This window comes from Notothenia rossii (assembly GCF_949606895.1).
Source record: "Notothenia rossii genome assembly, chromosome: 5".
NCBI classification, from domain to species: Eukaryota; Metazoa; Chordata; class Actinopteri; order Perciformes; family Nototheniidae; genus Notothenia; species Notothenia rossii.
Genome location: NC_136903.1, coordinates 75,667,555 through 75,687,762, shown reverse-complemented (window position 1 = coordinate 75,687,762; position 20,208 = coordinate 75,667,555). Strand labels below are relative to the sequence as shown.

The following is a 20,208-nucleotide window of genomic DNA, read 5'->3' as shown; positions in this document are numbered from 1 at the left end:
GCTGAGGAAAACCAATGTAAACCTACAGCGGATGAAACTAGCCATGTGTTCTCCGGTTCCTTCCTCAGAGGGAAGACAGAGTTGAGCTTTTGTTCTGGGGTAAAAAACCCGGTGTTGCCAGCTCCTTTCAGCACCCTCTGATTCAATGCACATTTACAGGGCCCCACTACACAGGTAATGCCCTGTAAGAAAGTTGAAAAGCATAGCAATGATTCTGTTCTCTGGGGTCTATAACTGGGGTCTATGTGCTCCAGCTGGGACAATGCATACTTGCCATGGGAAGCATTTGTGATACCCTGAGAAATACAGGTACCTCAGCAGCAGGAGAGGATCATCCTCACTTGGAAGTTACCAGAAGTATTTTTAGGGGAGCCTACGTTTGTGAATGTCATTACAGAAGATAAAGGACAGGAGAGCAGGAATGAGGTTGTTCTTCAGTCTCACCTTTAACTCTCAAGATGTTCCCACTTTGATGTTTTGCAAATGGGGATGCATCAATACAGATACTAATGTTGATACTCATATAGGCCGTATACTGATGCAATGAGCTGGGTCAGGTATTAGTGAGAACAAGACTGATCAATAACAAACCTTTTATACTGGATTGAGCAGGTCTACATTTTACTTTAGATCTCCTTGTTGATGCAGGCAAAGAGCTCCAAGTTCACTTTCATGTGGCACAACATCACATGATATGAGTCAGTTCAGTTCAGGTTTTTACATTGAGAACATTTAACCTGTCTGGCAAAAACACTGTTAAACGTGAATATACTTCCTTCTGAAAGTGAGTTTAAAATGAAAAATTCCCTCTACCGACAAGAGCGTCAGCTACAGTAGTTCCTAAAGTCAACTTTCAAATAGCATAACAATAAAGGCAGGCTTTTAATTTCCTTTTTACATCATCAATAAACACAATTTAACGTGTAATCATTCTCCAAAGGTTCCAGCTGCCAGGTTGCAGGCTGAAGTGATGTGTTGATAGAGTATTACACTGGATGAAGAGAAAGCACAATGCAGGCACGAGAAGGAGTTGATAGATCGAAGGCACCTAATATGGTATCAAAATGGACTGTTAGAGGTAACATTATAAGGCACAATGGAGCAGTAATGGCTGATTGCAAGGGCGATTATTTCCACTATAGTGACTTTCAATAATAAACTCTGGCAGGGAATTGACCTGAAATGATGTTTCATCCATATGGGCCCTATGATAAATTCATCAGATATATTCCCAAGGGGTATCATTAGTACTGCAGAATGTTAACAATATTTTTGCCAGCTATTTCTACACTAAATGAAAAGAAAAACGTCTAAAACCCCAAATAATCATTTAATTTCCCCTGATTGACATGCTACTATGTTATACTGTGTTAGTTGTTATAGAAATTCTCGCCTGTTAATATTGTCTCAGTATATTATTGTTTCTTCCTTCCACCTTATGCTCCCTAAGCCCTTTGCTCACTCAACCTTATATTACATTAAAAATTAAACAGGCCATTAATAATAAAGGATGAGTGCTATAACTTCATGACAATCACAAATCATATTTAGCCGGACAGAACCTAATTCTAAAAAGACTTGCATTGAATAATTTCTTTTTGCAAGTTGACTGGTGAAGTAAGTTTTCCATCTTATTGAAATGACCACACTAAGGTAAATAAGAATGTCACGGTCCTGGTACCTTCACCCGTCATCATCCTGGTAAATATTATCTTATTAGCAAAGACTAAAATTACTTTCTTTTGCAGCGGGAAGATTTTTCTGCTGGGAAAATATAATGCTTTCATATTATTCAAATGTTACTTTGGTTAAAGAGTCCTCCTATTGACCACCCCCAAAACAATTAGCATAAATGATCATGGGTCTAAAATAATGTTTGTGTCTAGAGTTATTATAATAATAAATAATAATAATGCATTTTATTTATATAGCGCTTTTCACAACTCAAAGACGCTTATCAGAACTGTTATTTTGTTAAGTGCAAGTAATAGGATATACAGACACTCTGGGCAGTGGCACCCAATCCCACAATGGTGTACATGCAAAAACATTACCATTATGTTGTCGTATCTCTCATATTATCATATCATATTATCATTATCATCTTATCATATTTAATATAGCTTAAATTCCGCTGTATGTTGTAAATGTTCAACATCTGGTATTCGGACAAAGGTTTAAATAAAGTATTCTGATTCTGACTCTGAATAAGTCACAGGATCATTGAACTGAACAAAGCAGAAGTGGGTTTTTAAAACAAAATGGTCTCACAGAAATACTTTCAAACTTACTTTGAAATGTTTTTATTATGAAGATCACATAATGCCAAACATAAAATGTGATGAGAGTGCCAGGTACAGTTAAGGCTCTTCGTACACAAATCAAGTTTTAAACTTTGTCAAATACCTCTATTACCGTAGTTGCCTGAAGAAAATAATAATCCACAGAGCATTCAAACCTACTGCTGAGCCTCATAATGCTTGACTCGTTGCAGAGCACAGCTTTTATGGCTGCACGGTAACAATACAATAAGATTTATCCACTGAAGTCAAAAAAGGTCTGAGCAGTTCAAATATGCTTCACAAACCTTCAGCAGCTCTTACAGAGAATGTTTATTCATAGTGTGTTTACAATAGCAATGCGCTCAAAGACTGATTATCTGTGTATCATAATTACATGAGAGATATCACAGTGATGATTAAAAGAGAAAACTAGAAACTATATAAAGCTACAAAGTGTATTGCAGTCTAAGAAAAGAAGTCCAGCTTTCTGTTTTGATATATTAGTATCACTGCTGCTTCTCCGTCAGTGCTGGAGTGCAGAGCCATGACATCATTTCCAAATGTTTTGAATGTATATAATGTTCTCAGTGACAGTCTGCCAGTGGAATTGGTTCTGCTACGAGCAATGGTCCAAACCCAACATAAGCTGTGCTCTGATGTATGTCCTGCGCCTGACAGTCACAAGGACATTTTCAAGATGATGTTAAAGATTAGCAATCAATAACAGACCTCATTTTTTAATTTACACTTGAAAGGACCAGCCAGATGGAGAAAATTGCTCAGACAAGCATGATTTTCCTGAGATGGTTTAGTCTCTTTTGTTTTCACGGGGTGACCACAAACACATGTGAATACTTAAGGGAGACATTCTACATGGGATGTGTTTTGATCATTTGTCATAACGAACAAAGAAGACATTTGATAGGACCACAGTCATCTGAAATGTAATTATATTGTAAAATAAATAATCAATTTCATCTCTAGTACTACATGGATTTAATTTCATACAGATATCGGCTTCTTAAAAAACATAAAAAACATAACTTGAAAAACTAGATGGTGTCTAGTGAACTGCCTGTCTATTGATGTTAAACAAAATGTGTACAAGTCTAAGATTGTTGATATGTGTTCAACGTTAAGAGCATCTTTGTCCTAGCAGATTGGTGTCAGACCTCCATTAAAAGCTCCTCTTATCGCCTCTGTGCACTGACAGCACATCCCAACATCTGAGAGTCCTGCTGACTGTCTTCTTCTGTCTCGTCCCCAGACTGCTGCTAAGAGCCGTCCAGCTGGGATAATTGGACCCCCTGTCCACCTTTTTTCTGACATGAATGCTGCCTGAAAGCTCTCGGTCACACATGGTGGGGATACTAACATGGCAGCTACACCTCTCTGTTTGGCCTCCCTTGCTCACAGACTAACAACACATTCATTTTCATTCCACAGACAGTTAGGACCGGGTAATGACGACATCTGTCACTGGGAGCTGGGGGAGTCTTTAGGGTCTTGTGACAGAATGGAGAAAAGAGGAATGGAAATGAGTCTACTTGAAATAACATAGAATAGGCAGAGATCCTTCTCCAATTGCCCTCCTTCTGCCATTTATGGGGAAGAAAAGGAAATTGCAAGAAGTCCATCACCCGTTGAGTTTATTTGAAATGTCTGCTTAAATCAAAAATCTTGAGACCTACTTATATTGTTAGCACTGTGCTACCCAAATGTTTTTTTATAGGATATGGATAATGCCCTTAAGCAAACACTTTTCATAAACAACATTTCTGCGCTGAGATTGTAATCCGCAATTTGTATTTCATTATTCTGTATGATCACTCTATTTGGCTGATGGTCTCTAGGTCATGAAATGCAATGTCAATACAGTACATACAACCTTAATCCATGTGAATCTGGTTGAAATTCTATTTATATGCAAATACATATTGTTCCTAAATCTGTTGGTCGGAAAATGTATTTATTTGATTAATGTCTGACCTGCACGGATTTAAAATGCATGACAATTTAATACCAGCAAGATAAACGGAAAAGAAATACTGCAATATGGAAGTAAGACCTTCACTTATACATGGAACTATTGACCTCCAGAATGTGACTGTTACATCTGTCAAATAATGTTTTTCCTTTATTATGGCAGTAGATTTGGTCACTTTTGTTATTGCATCATATTATTGCCAAATCTGCTCAATTTATTATGCTTTTGCAACAAAAAATAAAGAAAACGTGTCATCAGATGCACATTTGGTATGACCTGAGCAAAGATATTAGGTAAATACGTGGAAATGATGTAATCATTAACCTGTTCCATCCTAAAACAAAATAAAATGTAAACACTATTCATATAATATGTTTACAGAGGCTACTGGCTTTTATACTACTGAAAAGCAATAGCAAGTTGTTGCCAGGGTTTCGCTGCACATGGGAACCTGCAGATAACTACTGTGGTTTTGTTTATTGTGTTCCCTGTTGTGTTGCCAAGCCACAGAACAAGGTTTACACTCAATTGTCAAGCTTTGTAACCACGTTGCCCTGTATCCTCAGACACAGAGACTCCACATACTGCCGATCACTCTGGAAGTAATGTTTACCTTTGCCATCTTTCCAACTGCTTGTTGACATGAGACCCAGGCTTGTTGGGCATGATATCAACACTCCAGCTACCTGTTGACACACTGAGCTTAAATCTCCTCATTGCATTCAAATAGGTTAGTGTCCAAAAGCAAATCGAAAAGACAAGAGGATCATTCTAGCACAGATGAAAGGATGTTGGCTTGCACCACATCTTTCTGTGGTTGTCAGAGACTAACTCTGCAGGCTCCCCAGTGTTCTTGTTCTCTGAGGAGTTGAACTACAGCTTCAGAGAGGGTGAGGCTGGTTATTTCATATCGGGAAAGGTTATAGAGGAGGCTTCATGTTTTAACTCCTACAGAAAATACATATTGGCTAGACCAGTCATGACCTCATATACTTGCACTTCAATGTTATCACCTGGTTGTCACTTTGTAAAAACTGATATTAAATACTAAACCTGATGTGTTACAGCATTCTTTCTTGGACACGTCACATTAATACAAGACAAAATATCTCGAGTGTCTTGCTGCCACCTAGTGGACATGAGATGTACAGCAGAACACTGAACAAAAACTTCAAATGCAGAAAAAGCTACTTCATCATATTTTTTACTTAAACATGTGTACATACATTTGAAACTTCGACCCATGAAAAGGAAATATTTGCTCGAGTTTAAAACAAAATGTAATTGTGGCCAGTGTAACAGTATCATAAAAAAAGAAATAAATCACATTGACAAATGTCATAATTCTACACAGGCCACACATAAAACATGGGCAAAAATAGTTAAACAGCAAGATTCACATTTTCTATACAACAGCCATTGTTAAGGAGGAGAAGTATCAGTTGATTAAGCTCCACAATAGTCTTGTCATTTAATTTTGACACATCATTTTCATCTTCATTCATTGTAGAAAACGGTGGTTCTGTAGTTTAATAATGTCCGAGGCAGAGCGACGTCAGAGGCGTTCTTATGCTTAGGTGGGTAGGGTGTCTTATTACCCAATCACATATCAAATTGAGGATGAGTTCAGATGAGATCACTCGAGTTCCTTAAACCGTGCAAACATGGCCTTGCGAACCGCCTGTTTGTAGGTGGCATGGTCCCAAACCACAGGGTCTTTCTTTTTTCGTGGCTGGAGAAAAATGTACAATAGAGGTTTTAACAAACCAACAACAAACACCACATTTTGCAGAGAAAAATAGCTGCAAACTTACCGGGGCAGGTTCAGATCCAAGACCAAGACCAGGTCTCTCGCTGACTTTATGAATATCCCTACGCATAGAGAACAAATGGTTAAGACAAATGTGTCACTAATCTAAATAACTTAAATGCTTTCCCATTTCAGTGCGAGGTCAGTTCAGACACATACCTTGAGCCTCCAGCCCAGGAGTTATGATGCTGCATCTGTTGGTGGTGGTGTTGTTTCCTTTTCTTCGGCTCTGGTGACCTGGAGGGTTCTTTTGTAGTTAGCTGTGAATGACACAATCCACCTTTAGTATTCAACCCAACCACTTCAAGCTCTCCTGAGCACACCCCTTTATTTCCACCTACTTCTTTCTCCTGGTTCTCCAGTGCCTCCAGCTCCTTCTTGGACCTCTTGATCTTAAGGTGGATCTCCATGTTTTGCTGTTGAGAGAATACATGCAGTATTAGAGGCTTTGTCTGTATACAGAGAGACTGTCAACTACTGTTCATAGAGAGGTACACTTGTAGTACTTTGTGCAGGTCCGAGAGCTGCTGGTGGCGGATCAGAGCGTCCTTGTTGGGGAACTGTCTCCTACACAGCAGGCAGGCCATCTTCTTCCAGTCTGTCAGCTTGCTGTCCTTGTCTTCAGACGGGCCCTGACTGTTTCTGGCTGCATCTTCCCTATCTTCTTCTATCTCTTCATCACTTCCAGCCGCATAGTCTGATGCCAGCATACTCAGAGAGCCCATAGAACGCTGGGGGAGAAAACACAATTAGTCAATTATGTAAGAAAAAATAATCGACTTTTTACTCTGAAGGAGGTAAACAGAGTGAATCAGACACGAAGTAGGGGTTAGAGTGCAACATCTCCTGAATGAAGTTTCCTACCTTTGACTTTTCATCTTTCTTAAGAGGAGCCATTGGTTTCTTAAAAAGATCATCCGGACCCGATATCTGCGGATGTAGACAAAACATTTTGGTTAAGTACCATTACAAGATATAATGAAAACAAATATTCTAATCTCAACATTGATGCACATGATGGAAGTGGTTGTGTGAGGAGAGTCTCTAACCTTCCTCTCGAAGATAGCAAAACCAGCGTCAGCCGTCTTGGACGGCCTCCTATCATCGTCTCCTCTGAAACTCAGCAGCAGCGGCGATGCACAACGGACTGTTGTCTCCTTTTGACGATTCTGGATCTTTGCCCAGCGCTCCATATCTTTCATGATCTGCAAACGGCAACACATGTCTTAACCGCGTTCCCTTTACACATGTGTCTTTCATACTGTGTACAGTGGTATTGTAACTGAAGTGCTACCTTGACAGCGGCGATGCTTCTTGGCTTGTCGTTGTCCTTTTTAGAGTCATCATCATCTTTCTTCTCAGGAGTTGCAGATGAAGTGGGGACAGGGTCCAGTGCACAGCCGTCATCAGCACTGGGAACTAATGCTGCAGAGTCTTCTGGATTAGGAGTCAAGGATTTTTTCATCTCCAGAGGAGCGTCTGCTGCTGGGTTGGAAAGAATGGCCTGGTCTTCAGCGGTCATGGGCAACGGCGCTGTGGCTGCAGGGTTCCCTCCTGGGACTGGGATGTAGGACTTTGATGCAGCATCCCAGTACAAGTACTCTTGGGATATAGCGTTGTAGAAATACTGTGCACAAAACAATTAGAAAATAACAATTTAATGAAAAAACCAATCATTTCAGACACATTTATGTTGAATAAAGGCTGACTTAGTAGTGCACATGTAGCTTCAACTGCAGTCTCTGCACTATTTTAGGAATTCATTTAAACACTATTATTATAATGTGAGGGCCACTGTATGAGGTTAGGCTTCTTACGTAGCCATGTCTCTCCTCTAGATTATGAGCAAGTGACAAAGACCTAGTTTCTCTTTAGTATCTTTGTCCTTGTGAGATTCTATTGTTAGCTCAGTCTGCGGATTTAAATGAGATCTCCACATTTTACAGTGCGTTACATTTTCAATACATGTGCTTGTTAATGGAGACAGTTTCTTCAGGGTAGATGTGCATTAGTTATAAATGATTTAATATTCTCTTGTAGGTTACTGACTGCAGCTATGCATGGCTTTTGTATAAAGACAGGGTCTATGCAGGAATCCTGAAGTCAAACGTAAGACCTTTTAAGACCTTTTTTAAGACCCTTTCCACACATTTTAAGACCTCATCGCCACTTTGAGTTTTAACTGCTTACATTGGCGACACTTTACCTCACATTTACTATACACAGTATTGATTGTCCTTCCTCCTTATCTTCCAACCATTTGGACGCAGACTTGCATTTCCCCATAACGATGTTGTTTAACAAGCGGCATAAACGGAGCTTCGCGCGCTATCAAGCAGTGAGCGTGTGATGTCCTCTTCAGATGACGTCAAATCCAACGGGATGCCATAAATAAACTACCGTAATTTTCGGAATATAAGCCGCGCCTTTTTTCCCATTTTTCGACGCTGCGGCTTATATAACGGTGCGGCTAATCTATGGATTTTTACAGCTAACGGCCACCACCTTTAACTCTATGGGCTCTATGGGCGCTCCGCGCCCCCCACCTTTAAGAGGCGGGCTGCGGCGGGCTCCAGCAGGAAAAGCTGGAGGCCGGAAAAGAGTGAGACAGGTAGCGCGCAAAAGTAAAAGTGGAACCGAGAGTGGTACGAGAGACAGAACGAGAGCAAGACAGACAGACATTACGAGAGCGAGACAGTTTGTCCCCGTACCACTGGTTGAAAACCACTGCTGTAGATCACTGCCGGTACGTGCGCTGGGAGCGCACCGTTTAAGTTTGAAAGTTGAAAAGTTTGTGAGTCTGAAACGCTATGTGATACAGTACAGTTTACACAGCACAGTACATGTTCTGTAGCTACTATTGCACTAAATGGTAACACTTGAATACGTTATGCAAATATGCAACTTGTTTGTTGAAATGTTAATAAATGGGAGCTTCCTCAAACAGCCATCTCTTTCCCGACGATCCCCTCTGTGCACGAACCCTTACATATGGTAATTAAACATTAAAACACCTGCGGCTTATAGTCCAGTGCGGCTTATATATGTACACATCATTCAATTTAGCTGCTGCGGCTTATATTCAGGTGCGCCTTATAGTCCGAAAATTACGGTACACAGAATCGCACTACACACCTACCTTTGGAAAATGTATATACTTATTGAAAACAAGCTACAAAATGTAATACCTTGGAAAATGCTGTTTAATACTTTTTAATAGCCTTAATTGTCGGTAAATTGATTTATTAACTTTTAATACTTTTTAAGACCCCGCGGCCACCCCTGAAAGAACATCACCAGCAGAGTTGTTCCTAATCTTTTCCCCAGTCATAGGCCAGAGCGAGCACTGATCAGTGTTGTCCTGTGTTCTCACCCTAGAGTTGGGGTCGTAGTACAGCGTGGTCTCAGGATCGTAGTAGAAGCCCGAAGTGGAATCGTACAAGTAGTTGGTCATGTCTGGAATCTCAGAGCCTAGAAGATTTGGACAAATGGATATACCACTTCATTTACATGTATTCATATTGCAGACGCTTTTGCAATGTACAATTGTCAAGACAAAGTTCCGTAACATTTGGGAGATCCTACTTTGCTAAAATATCACATTGAATGCAGCTACAAAGGAAGATGATTAACACTTGATTGAATATAAATGCTTGATATATTTCTTACCGTATACGTAGGCCTGTGATCCGTCTGCGGCGCCCGGCATCCCAGCTGATTCTGTGGGGACAACAGCTCCGCTAACCTGGTATGCTGGATCGATTGCTAGAGTCTCACGATAGCCAGCTCCCTACAAAGCAAAAAGAGAGTTAGTTAGAAGTACGGCTCTACTCGGAATAATGTTATGGGCTTCACTTTTTGATATGTAACCTACCTGTACAATGCTGACGTCTGATGACAGAGCGGTATTGGTGATGCTAGTCGTAATATCAGCTGCTGACAAAAACATGACGATATTTAGGAATGTTTAATGTGTAGGTTTAGTGATTATAAACAGGGCTCAGGGAACAAGATGCCAATATTATGTGCCTGATCCCCACCTTGCAATCCAGCGGCGGCAGCAGCAGCAGGAGGTGGCAGCAGAGGTTGCAAGAACTGTGGAGGGGGTGGGAAATGCTGCTGCTGAAGTCCCAAGGGAAAAATGCATCACAGGTCATCCTCTTGTTTTTATTAACTTTAAAAAAACGAAACAATCAAGGCAACATCTTACCCCCATCATGCTGGGATCAGGTGGAAACCCAAGGATGGAACCGTTTGGTTTGTCAAATTCTCTCTTGAAGCTGAAAAAAGACACAAAGACAAATAATCAGAAACAATGGAGGTGGGAATTCTCTACAAGATATAGCAGATAATTAAGGAGTGCAGAATGGCGACTTACTTTTGGTTCTTCAGAGGTTTTGCGACCTCAGCATAAACTCTGACTCCATCAACATAAAGGGGTCTGGGTTTGGTGAGGAGCTCCACCAGACGTGTCACTTGCTACAAGAGGAGAGACAAAAGGTAAGTGCTGGAAAATGATAGGGAAAGAGTCAACTTTGATAGAACATTAAGTTAATAAACAGCAAACTGTAAGCATTCATATTTTAAAAAGGGTACCTCATGGGAGTCCATGTCAACAAAGCAGAAGCACTTGGATCCTGGTGGCTTGGCTTTGACTAGACGAACATTTCTTTCATCCAGATAAGCAAAGGGATCCAAGGCCTTCAAGATGGTCTCCACTGTGGTCGTGGGCTTCACATTTTTTATTATCATGGCTGTAAAGAGACACAAGAGTGTTGTTTATCCAACTTGGTCATGAATAACAAAAGAATAAAACAAGCTCCATAGCTAAACAATTGGAGTCCTGCAGTTGATTCCTTCAAAGATCTTTTAGAAGTATTTCTCCCTTCCCCTAATCCACAGCCTTTCAAATTGCAACCTATGCGTTTTCCTGTGTGTGTGCATGTGTTAGTGATGGTATACACTCCTGTATGATAGTGCTGTGTGTGTGTGTGTGTGTGTGTGTGTGTGTGTGTGTGTGTGTGTGTGTGTGTGTGTGTGTGTGTGTGTGTGTGTGTGTGGGGTTTATTTTAATATCTGTTTGTCTGTATTAGTTATTATTTTTAGCTTACATATGTATTCTGCATTTTGTAAGTAATTGCTGTTGTCAAATGTGCTTTTAGTTATTTAAAAAAAGAAAACATGTTGTGCTTTTGGTTGTACATGGTGTGTATTAATCTCAATACAAATTTGATCAAAAAAACAAGCTCCAAAGCTAATGTTCATCAACAAGTTTGAGTTTGAGTCAACTTACTTTTGCTGTCCTTAAAGACAGACTCAGGTTGGTGTGAACCGTGATGGGGAAGGTTGCGGTTGCCCCAGGTCTCCACCTGCTGCTCGGTTTCCTGCTGTTGGAGCAGTTGGTCCACCTGCTGCTGCCAGGCCTCAGGTGTCAGGTCAGAGCTACGCTGCCACTGGGTAAGGGACAATGGTTCAATAGGGCCTTTTGGTTGGGACCCGTTTAGGTTGGTCTTCAACTCCTCTAAAGGCTGATCTGGTCTGGGCAACTGGGGCTCCTGGAGTTGAGGTACTTTGTGATCTGATTCCTAATAGACAGAGACAGAAAGAAGGGACACGTTATTATTTTTAAACTGTGAAGTAAAAATGGCTGCAAAGTAGGGCTGTCCCGAATACCATTTTTCGGGCTCCGGATATTCGGTATTAATCAGCAGTGAATATTCGGCGCGCACGTTTTTATCATGTGTAACGTTACCGTTTAAACTGCGGATAAAGCAGCTTCATCATGGCAACTGGACAACAACTAAGCTAAGCTACTACTTACCGCATTCGGGTGACTTTTCATAGTAGTTGTGGCCGGAGTTACCGTTAGAATTTTTTTTTGCCCGTTACAGTTTAAATCTTCCGGACAAAATGAGAAAAGTGCCGGTCAAAGGTCTTCTTTGTTATTTATTGAGCTTTAAAACAAACTGATATGATTCGATATTAAACTGATTATAGTAGCTTAACTACATTATTCAAAAGTGTACAGTAATTTATAATAACACGGGAATAATAAACGGAGCGCTCTCTCCGCCCGTCAGTATCTCATGCAGCTCGCAGATCCAGTATTTATTTTTTTAGAGTATGTAATAAACTACAGAAACAACAAAAGACAATCATTTTCTTTCAGCACTCACATGAACACTTCTTTCACACTCTTCTGGCTGAATGAACTTCATGGATGTTGTTCTACTGCCAACCTTTAGGGATCCCTGTAAGAAGAAGAACAGAAATGATCAATCAGCATCATCTGGGGATATCTTAAATAATACCAATGACACCCAACATGCACTGTGGCAGGTTTAGCCTTCCTCTTCACTGCTGAAGATAAAACGGGCGAACACTTATGGTGGTGAGACTAGCCCAGAACGAAGATCATGCTTCACACAAGCAATATGCCCTCAAACTATTTTGAAAAGTGAACTACAAATTAGAGCTGCAGCTAAATTATTTATGCTCATATACTGAATATTCTCCAAAAAAAAAAAAAAAGGGCTTATTGTTTAAAACTGGAGATGACAAAAAAGTAAAAAAGTGACCATCATAATTCCTTTGGGCCACTGTTCAAATTGCTTTGTTTGTACAACCAAAACCCAAAGATATGTAGTTTACTACCACAATATATACAAACAAAAGCAGAAGATCTGAACAATTTAAAATAACCATTCAATGTTTAGCATAAAAAAAAGAAATGTGCAAAATATGTGCTTATGGTTGTCCACATTATAATCCAAATAAAAACAGAATTATTAGTGCAATATGAGAACCATGCTTTCAGTAGGTTAAGTATTGTAATTGTGTCGCAATAAAAACACTATTTCCAAGACTAGAGTGTTGCTGTGCAGAGGGAAGCTCATTGCAGATGGAAATTTACTCTGAAATTTGGTAGTACTGTGTTGAACATCCATATGTGAAAAGTAAAACTCAACGCTGATTAATTCCAGAGAGCACCTCATTTGCACAAAACTGGAATAACCATTCAAACCAGACATTAAGCCATATCATAAAGCACAAAGCTTTACCACTCGTGAAAACGTATAGGTGGCCATTTGAATCTTTGATATTTAAGTAACTGACCTTACAACCACCTACAGTACATCACCTAGTGTTTACAAATTACTTCACAAGCTGCAAAATATCTGCCAAAAGCGACCCAATGGCAAAGCCAAGCGATAAACTGCTGTACATTTCAGCAATAATTCTACTCATCTTCATTACCCTCAGGGACATCAAGCCCTGCCAGTGTTGAAAGAAAGAAGAAGTCCTGATGGCCAAAGTTCACCAACAATGAGTTCAAGAGAATACCAAGAAGAGGACATGCACTTTTCTGGAAAGTCACAGATGACCAAAATTGCCTCGAACTGGTGAAAGAAATGTTGTCTGAAGAACTGGCAGGGACACTCAAAAGAAAGCGTGCAGGCCCCCCAGTGGTTTCGTGAGACTGGATAGTTAAATAGATAAACCACGTATTACATAAATTGAAAAGTTGACTTGATTGCGCAAGAGGAAAAGTCAGGGGATCACCAAAGTTATTTGAATTCATCATCTGGGAACCATGAATATCTTTATAAAAAGGCTTTTCAAGCAATCAAGAAGTCGATGAAGATACTTCACCAGATAACTCCAAAGAATAACCAAAGTAGTCAGGAGTCGTCCCCTGGACACAATGAATATCCGTCCCAAATAGTAAGAGTATCCATCCAATAATTGTAGAGACATTTCACTAATAAACCCAAAATGTCAACCTTATAGTCAGGGGATCAACAAAATCATGTTGGCTGCTTCCTCTGGGGAACCCAATTCTCATACAAAATGTCAATGCAATCCAACTAACGGACCATCCCACAATTGTCAGTCAAAGAGCGACACCACTAGCATAGCTAAAAGAAAACCCAATAATTTTACCAAAGTTTTTATCACTACATTGCCCTAAAACTCCTAAAAAGAAATATTCCTCTTTAAGAAGGATTGTAAATCTCAAAAATAGTCATTTCTATTATGAATAAACTTACAAAATGTGCACTGTGTTCTCACTAATAAGGTGGTTTTGAGATCGACTCTCGTACTCCTTGAAAAACAGAACCCTCCACAATCTTTGAATGATGATGATGCCAGTCTGTCAACATGGTAAGGAAGCCAACCCAGCTTCCGTGATATAAAAACGGAAAAAAAAAGTAGATGGCATGAAACATTGACGTAGTCTTCCTGAAGCCATATTTCTGTAGAGCTGTTGTGAGGTTCAAAAAGGGTGGCTCCAGTCGTTGCCATCTTGGCAGTGTTGATTCTGCATAGCTCTCGGCTAAAACTAAAAAAGTCAAACCTGTGGATTGTCAGAGGATCTGAGTTCTGCACAGGCAGAGTAGGCAGCTAGCTCCAAGCCACCTGTGACAGCACTTAACTGTCATTAAAAGCTGCCCAACCCTTCGTTATGCGTGACTTTAAGCCTTAAATGTGTGAGTTCTACAAAACCACTCACATCAAAAAGGGACCTAAGCTAAAGAAGATAGAGATTGACTTAGCCAGCCTCAAGTGGCCATTTGAGAAACTACAAAAAGTAAAACCAAGATAAACCTCTACCTGACCACAATGCAACATCCTCCGGAAAAGAGCTGGGCCACTCAGTTAAATACACATTGTTGGTCGATTACTTTGGTAGGCAACACACTATTTCTAATGTTCACATGGACAGTAAAGACAAAATACTGGCCCAACAAACAACCAGCCCCTTGCTTGTTTTAGGGCAGACTGTCTGAACGTCGACAGCTTCCTCAAAAGAAACTACTTCGAAGGTCACGCAACGCAAAAGCGCCGCATTACATTTCCGTCAATCCTCTTTGCTACAAAGGCAAAATCGCAAAACATGACATGGGGGCTTTATGAAGTACCTTCATTATCAACATCGTGTCTTCTCATATTTGTAAAACCAAATCTTAAAAGTTTAGGAACAGATTGGAAAAACTGCTTTCCCACCAAACATCCGTATTATCTGCTTAAATCTATTCCAGGCTAAGGAAGTTTGGGGTTAAAATATAAAGATTTAGCACTAGCAGGAAATATTAACATGTTTGTGTTAGAAGATACAAAGTTAAAGTATGTTTTCTAAAGCATTCAAGTGCTTAACAAGTAACCTGAAGTACTAGAAAGTAATGATAATTTATGCAAAAGCTAGGCTCATCTGTTGCAGTTTCATATATTAGCTTCTAGAAATGTCAACAACTGACATTATAGAGGAAAAGCAACCCCTTCCCAGGTTCTCCCCCTCCCCATCTACTAAATCCCCTCTCAACCCCTCATAATCCTGATGGGAGAGACGGCCTTCGTAGTGTGACGAGGATGGGCCACCTTGTTGGACTCCATGAAGTGGACTGCATCCTCGAGGTTTAAAAACTCCACATAGGCCGTATCGTAGCTGTAACCTGGGGACAGCATTTGAAATACAGATGGGTTTTTGTTAGTCAATTCCAGTAATGACAGTCACCCACTAAAACATAGAAGACAGCAGTTCGTGAATACATCGAGATCAATGTGAGCGAATCTTTGACAGTTCTACCTACACACATACCTTTTCAGGAAAACACACATTTTGTTATTGCTTTTTCTATTCAGTCTTCTGATGACTGATGACCTATCAGACTCTGTCTGTTATGGCTTGGCTTTATCAAAGCCTTTCCTGGCAGATATTCCAAACCAGTGGCAGTGAACAACTGTGTGGTTTGCACCGTGGAGACAGAACGTTTACCAGTCATGTTTATCAGATAACAAAAACCCTCCTGTGACGGACATTTTGGTGTAGTATGAAAAGCTTTTGAGACATAATAATGAGGCTTGCCATCGATAACCATGTCTACAGAGATCCACTGTGGAAAACACTTTAAAGTAAGTGTTAAGATCGGCAGGATGAGGAAGCACTAACAAGGCAGTCTCCATTTCAAGTTTGTTGACATTCTTATGTTCAGTACCTAGAGAAGAGTGTCAGAGTGACACGTTCAGTGAATCACTTGTCACAGATCGTTTGTGACCAACATTCTCCAAAAGACTTAATATTGATCCTTGGTAACTCCTCTTATTGTCACAATGACCCGACGTCTCGCACATAAAAAAAGGGTGGCATAACAAAACCCCCCTTCCTTCTTTAATGAGCGAATTCACAGACCACCAACAACAAAAGCAACCAACAATGTAAAAAAGAAAGAATGCGTAGTTTCGAATGTCGTAAAAGCGAAAAATCGAGGGACATGTTAGCGATCGATTGCCCCAAACAGCTACACAAAGAAACTTGTTTCTTACCTGGCACAACATTTTTGATTTTCATCCCCTGCATTGGCACACCATCATGGACTGCAAAGGCACCAAGAATCTGCAAAACAAAATTGTCAAATAGATTGAGTTTGGCCATGGCTTTCTATCCAAACAAAATCTAGTAACCATAAAATCAAGATTTACAAAGTAAAGATGCTTTTCTGTATTATTATTATTATTATTATTATTACCTGCTCCATAGTGGCAGTCTTTGGAATACCAATTATAGATATTGTGTTGGAAACTTTGTCTTCCACTGATGCATTCCTGTAATCTTGATCCTTTCAGAGAACATTTCATTTAAAATTGGGTTAGGAAACGTAGAATTATATTGCATATTATTTATAAACACAAAAATAAAATAAAAACTTACCTGAGAACCGGACTCACTAAACTTGGCAGTTGCGATTGGTTTAGACTCTTTGAGAAGTTTCTCTGGTACTGGAAGTGCTTCATGTTTGTAGTCAAAAGACCTCCCGGGGCCTGTTCTGTAATCAATGTCCCTGTAGTCTTGGTCTTTTGCTTGCACAGTGCTGCTGCCTTGAAAATCATGTTCTTCCCCCATCTTACCCCTGACATGTCCTTGATTTTGTGGGATATCTTTCATCCCTTTAAAACAATCACCTGGTTCCTGTATCAAATGTGAATGCTGATTCTTCTCTTGATGGTAAGGAAGCCTTTCCTCACGAATTGATTTATTCTGACTATGCTTTGGGTTTCTTTCTCCGAGCCAATGTTTGCTCTCATTTTCTCTGCCGAGAGGGCCAGTATGGGGACTTATTTCCGGGGGTGGATGAACATGTGGAGCTTTGCTGGCAGTTGATGGTAGTAGATTGATACCAGGAAAGTGGTCAACACGAGGAAAGCCGACCCCTTTCCCCGGGAATTCAACAGGTGGCCTATCCCTTTCCTGAAATGGTGGTGGATCTCTGACATTTACATCTCTGCCAAATCCTACAGGGAAGCTAGGTCCGGGGACAACTCCCATACCTTTACCCATTTCTGAAGGGGGAATCTTCTCCTTTCGACGATTCTTCCATTCCTCTGCAAGAGTCATCTCTTCACCACTTCGATAGTCCATTAGGGGGCTGCCACTTGATTCTGGGAACTCTCTCTCCCTGGGTGCGTTTCCCATAAACTTTGATCTCGGAGGTCCAGCAATATCTGAAGGCATGTCTGGTCTTGCCCTGTCCACTGGAGGGACATTACGGTTTCCAAATCTTAAGGGAGATCGATCCCTACCTCTAAATTCACCTGATGGACCTGAACGATTTCTGAAATCCATATCAGAATCAAATCCGCCTCTTGGATTGAAAGGGGGCCCTTCTCTTCTGTCAGTGTCCATCATTCTCCTTTCATGTGGCGGTAAGTCCATATCATAACCATCGTTGCCTTCATCGCCTTTTGGGGGCCTTTCACGCATGTCCCTAAATCCTTCATTCCGCTCCATGGGAAACCCTCTTCTTCCATCTATATTAGGATTGTTGAAAGGTGGCGTGTCATATTTAAAAGATTCTCTGTCTCTCATGTCCATAAATCTGTTGTTTGGTTCCTGTGGTGGCATACCCCTCCCTTCCATGTCTGAGTTTCTGCCTTGTCCCGGGAAACCAGAAGCATTCATCAGTTTGTCTCTGATAGAAATGTCATATTGCCTTCGTACACTGAAGTCTGGATCTTCTCCAGGTCCGCCAAAATCTCTGTTTTGCTCTCTACCTCGCATATCACGTGGGTCGATGTCATGCCCCCTCATGTGTGGCCCATCCATCCTTCTCATATCCATGTGTGGCATATCTAGAGGTCTTGGGCCCATTTGACCCATGTTCATCGCATCTCTACTTCTATAATCAGGCATGGGACGATCTCTGCCACCAAACATTTCTCCACGTTGATCACTGCTGCAATATATACATCAACACATTAGGATGATTTTTGAATGGAACACAACCAAAGAGTAAAACTTATAACAAAACAATATGGTGACGGAAGATATGAATGTTTATTTGTATAGTTGCTCATCCAATCAGCATGAAAAGGCTTAAAGAAGGGGAGGACAATATGGTAATAATGAGCCTTATAAATGTTTCTATTTTCAGTGTTTTTTATTTAATAAAATAAAAATAAAAATAAAGTAACCATCAAATGCATCAAGTGTGAAAACAGTTTAAACATTAGGATTCCCAGAAAATGTACTAAATCATAACATCATATAACATGTGAATATTACTTCAACTGTGGTAACCTGTTTTTAACCCACATTGCCCATCCCTTGAAAACATTATTAGAGGCAAATGCAAAAAGCTCTTACTAGACAGTTATGTCTTAATACCAATTTCGAATTTGTTTTTAAATCAATGCCTATAACTAAATGATGCGTATTTACCGAAAGGGTGGTCCTCCCCTTGGTCCTGGCCCTGGTCCGTTCCACATGTTTGTAAGTCAGTGTCTTATCTGGAAGCAAAGTTGGAGGTAAATGAATACAAACACTTATTTTGACTTGTTTGTGGCAGGTATATCAATCATAATACAACCAATAAATGGACTTTCAAAGTACAACCCAAAATTAGACGAGCGTCAAAATATTTGAGCGTATGGCAGCATTAAGTTCTAATATGAAAAAGGTATATAGCCCACTATGACAAATCACACATTTGCTTTAAGTGCTTTACGATCTCGATATATGTATATACAGATATGTGAACAAGGTTACATACATTTAAATGTGGAGGTACCAGTGCGGGTTAATAAATGCTTCAATCTAAATAAACATAGTACATATTGTAAACAAACATGAAGAAATGGTGGTTTAAAATGTATGCCAGTGTGTTATTTTGGTGTTACAATGACGATACTAAAGATGGCTGCATACGTCAAAGCCGTGGCTCGTAGCACAGGCTGGTGATATTGCTCATGTTGGCCCGCTAGCCATCACTAGGCCCTCCAACATCTACGCCACAACATAAACAAACGGTATGAGTATTGATCATAATTATATTACAGTAAACACACGTATTTAAGGTAAGTTCTGCATATAAATGGGAATGTTATTGTGATTAAATTACCGACCAAAAGACAGCTAAAACAAACGTTAAGGATCTTTACCTTGGTGACGCTATCGAAGCTAACTTGGCTAATACTTACCACGGAAGCCGGTCTATCTGCGTTAGCATCCATTCACTAACAGACAATCGTACTGACTTTAAATGCCAATATGATCACATAGATATTGCCTCTATAAAAACGTACCTTGCTTGTTCTTTGAGCTTAGTATCGATATTTCCGAGATTTATCGTTAAGGTTGTCGACGGCTTCACGAACTGATTCTTCAGTCGCTGCAGCCGAGACGAATCTTCCGTTTTCTTCTTCTTTGGATCTGCAAACCTGACGCTGTGTGAGACGTGCTGCCCCCAGCGGTTAAGAGAAGACACACTTTATTGATCCCAAATTGAGAAAAACAAGGCATTGCACACAATTTGAAAACAAATAAAAATAGAGAATTTTCGAAGATGACATAATAAGCATTTCAAAATAGGAAAATAAAACAGAACAAAAAAGTAAAATATATACAAGTTGAATGTGAAAGATACACAAATCTGTAGACCAGGGGTGCCCAATACGTCGATTTCGAAGGTAGTGTGGGTAGATCGCATGGCATAGAAAAAAAAAGAGGAAAAAAAATAATGATTTTTTTTTTTTTTTAAAGTTAGCCTATCATCCATCCTTACTATGGCCTTTGACACTTGATTGGCGTACAGGTACGCCAGTCTGAGTTGTATTGTTGTGCCATACGGGTT

General features: G+C 40.1%; 1 protein-coding gene across 5 annotated transcripts; it reads right to left on the bottom strand.

The window, feature by feature from the left end:
* Window positions 1-5,457: 5,457 nt before the first annotated feature.
* On the bottom strand, window positions 5,458-19,807 carry rbm6 (RNA binding motif protein 6). 5 transcript variants are annotated; one of them, XM_079682174.1, is made up of 24 exons: window positions 19,661-19,793; window positions 19,284-19,361; window positions 18,798-18,865; window positions 16,791-18,312; window positions 16,609-16,698; window positions 16,406-16,475; window positions 15,461-15,534; window positions 12,256-12,330; window positions 11,373-11,664; window positions 10,676-10,833; window positions 10,458-10,558; window positions 10,290-10,359; window positions 10,120-10,201; window positions 9,954-10,015; window positions 9,749-9,869; window positions 9,453-9,550; window positions 7,374-7,706; window positions 7,129-7,284; window positions 6,944-7,009; window positions 6,586-6,810; window positions 6,421-6,495; window positions 6,239-6,339; window positions 6,084-6,141; window positions 5,458-6,001 (listed from the first exon to the last, which is right to left on the bottom strand). In XM_079682174.1, exons 3-24 carry the CDS (start codon window positions 18,842-18,844, stop codon window positions 5,906-5,908), a joined length of 3,972 nt encoding a protein of 1,323 aa, XP_079538300.1. In that variant the 5' UTR covers window positions 18,845-18,865; window positions 19,284-19,361; window positions 19,661-19,793; the 3' UTR covers window positions 5,458-5,905. The 5 variants fall into 5 exon arrangements, with proteins under 5 accessions (XP_079538300.1, XP_079538299.1, XP_079538301.1 ...); XM_079682173.1 differs by lacking the exon at window positions 19,284-19,361 and having other exon boundaries at window positions 19,661-19,807; XM_079682175.1 differs by lacking the exon at window positions 19,284-19,361 and having other exon boundaries at window positions 9,954-10,012; window positions 19,661-19,807.
* Between the last annotated feature and the right edge of the window lie 401 nt (window positions 19,808-20,208).

Coding starts and splice junctions, on each gene's coding strand:
- rbm6 (XM_079682173.1), bottom strand. CDS start 18,844: ATGTGGAACGGACCAGGGCCAGGACCAAGGGGAGGACCACCCTTTCG. Junction 18,313..18,797: donor AGGGGAGGACCACCCTTTCG/GTAAATACGCAT, acceptor TATATATTGCAG/CAGTGATCAACGTGGAGAAA. Junction 15,535..16,405: donor AATCAAAAATGTTGTGCCAG/GTAAGAAACAAG, acceptor TGCTGTCCCCAG/GTTACAGCTACGATACGGCC.